This window comes from Cyprinodon variegatus, unplaced genomic scaffold (genome assembly GCF_000732505.1).
Source record: "Cyprinodon variegatus isolate N-32 unplaced genomic scaffold, C_variegatus-1.0 Scaffold417, whole genome shotgun sequence".
Taxonomy (NCBI): Eukaryota; Metazoa; Chordata; class Actinopteri; order Cyprinodontiformes; family Cyprinodontidae; genus Cyprinodon; species Cyprinodon variegatus.
Window position 1 is genome coordinate 180891 of NW_015150870.1, and position 840 is coordinate 181730.

Consider the following 840-nt stretch of genomic DNA (forward strand, 5'->3'; position numbering starts at 1 on the left):
TGTGACGTTAAAGCACAAACTTTGCTGTAATTAGTTAAAATTCTATACGGTAGGCTTAAAAAAATGAAAGAAAAAATCTATCACTTTACAAACAGGTTGAGAGTAAAAGTAAAATCACATAATATTTTCATAAAATACATTATCATTTGTTTGAAATGTGAAAAATGGAGCTTCAGGTTCTGTTCAGTCTCTGTGCAAAGTGGTGAAAGGATATTAATAAACTAAATGATAAAAAGCAGTTTTTGTCTTTCTGTTCCCCAGCTGCCTTCATGGCAGCTGAAGATGGTCGATGGGATGGATCTAGGGATGGTGGGTCTTCACTGCTCGTCTGGTGTCAGAGGGCGCGTGGCGTCATGGCCGTGCTGAGGTCTCTGATTGGCTGACAGCAGGTCTCCCACAGAGCCACAGTAGAGGAGGGAACGCATGGGCCACTTCTGAGGACAGAGAGGCACAGTGCTGACGGTCATATGTTCACTGCACAGGTTTTATTAAAGGATTAGCTGAGTGATGGGACAGCAGTGTTAGAGCTAGAGCAGCTAGACTGGACACCAGTTTGGTGAAGATTTTAACGGTTCAAACAGGAAGTAAAGGTCTCCAAACAGATCATTTTACCCCTGGAATGATGTATGTGCTGCTAGATTTAGATTTACAAATTGTTTTCTTTCAAGAACTTTCTTAGTATAAAGATTTCTTGGGAAAAAAATTTGATAATTTTGTTTCTGTAAAAAAAAAAAAAGAGCATTTTTCACATCAGAAGCATTTTAGAACAAAAAAAATAGATTTTTTTCATATATATAGATCTAAATATCTATAGATCTATATGTATATATATAAACTTGA

At 37.0% G+C, this 840-nt stretch overlaps 1 protein-coding gene across 1 annotated transcript in view; it reads right to left on the minus strand.

Moving 5' to 3' along the window:
* Positions 1 to 299: 299 nt before the first annotated feature.
* Positions 300 to 840, minus strand: part of LOC107093272 (transcription factor 24-like) — a 7124-nt gene continuing 6583 nt past the window's right edge. Inside the window, exon 4 of the mRNA XM_015388241.1 lies at positions 300 to 434. Coding sequence (XP_015243727.1) covers positions 318 to 434 — 117 coding nt within the window. The 3' untranslated portion in view covers positions 300 to 317. The remainder of the gene's footprint in view (positions 435 to 840) is intronic.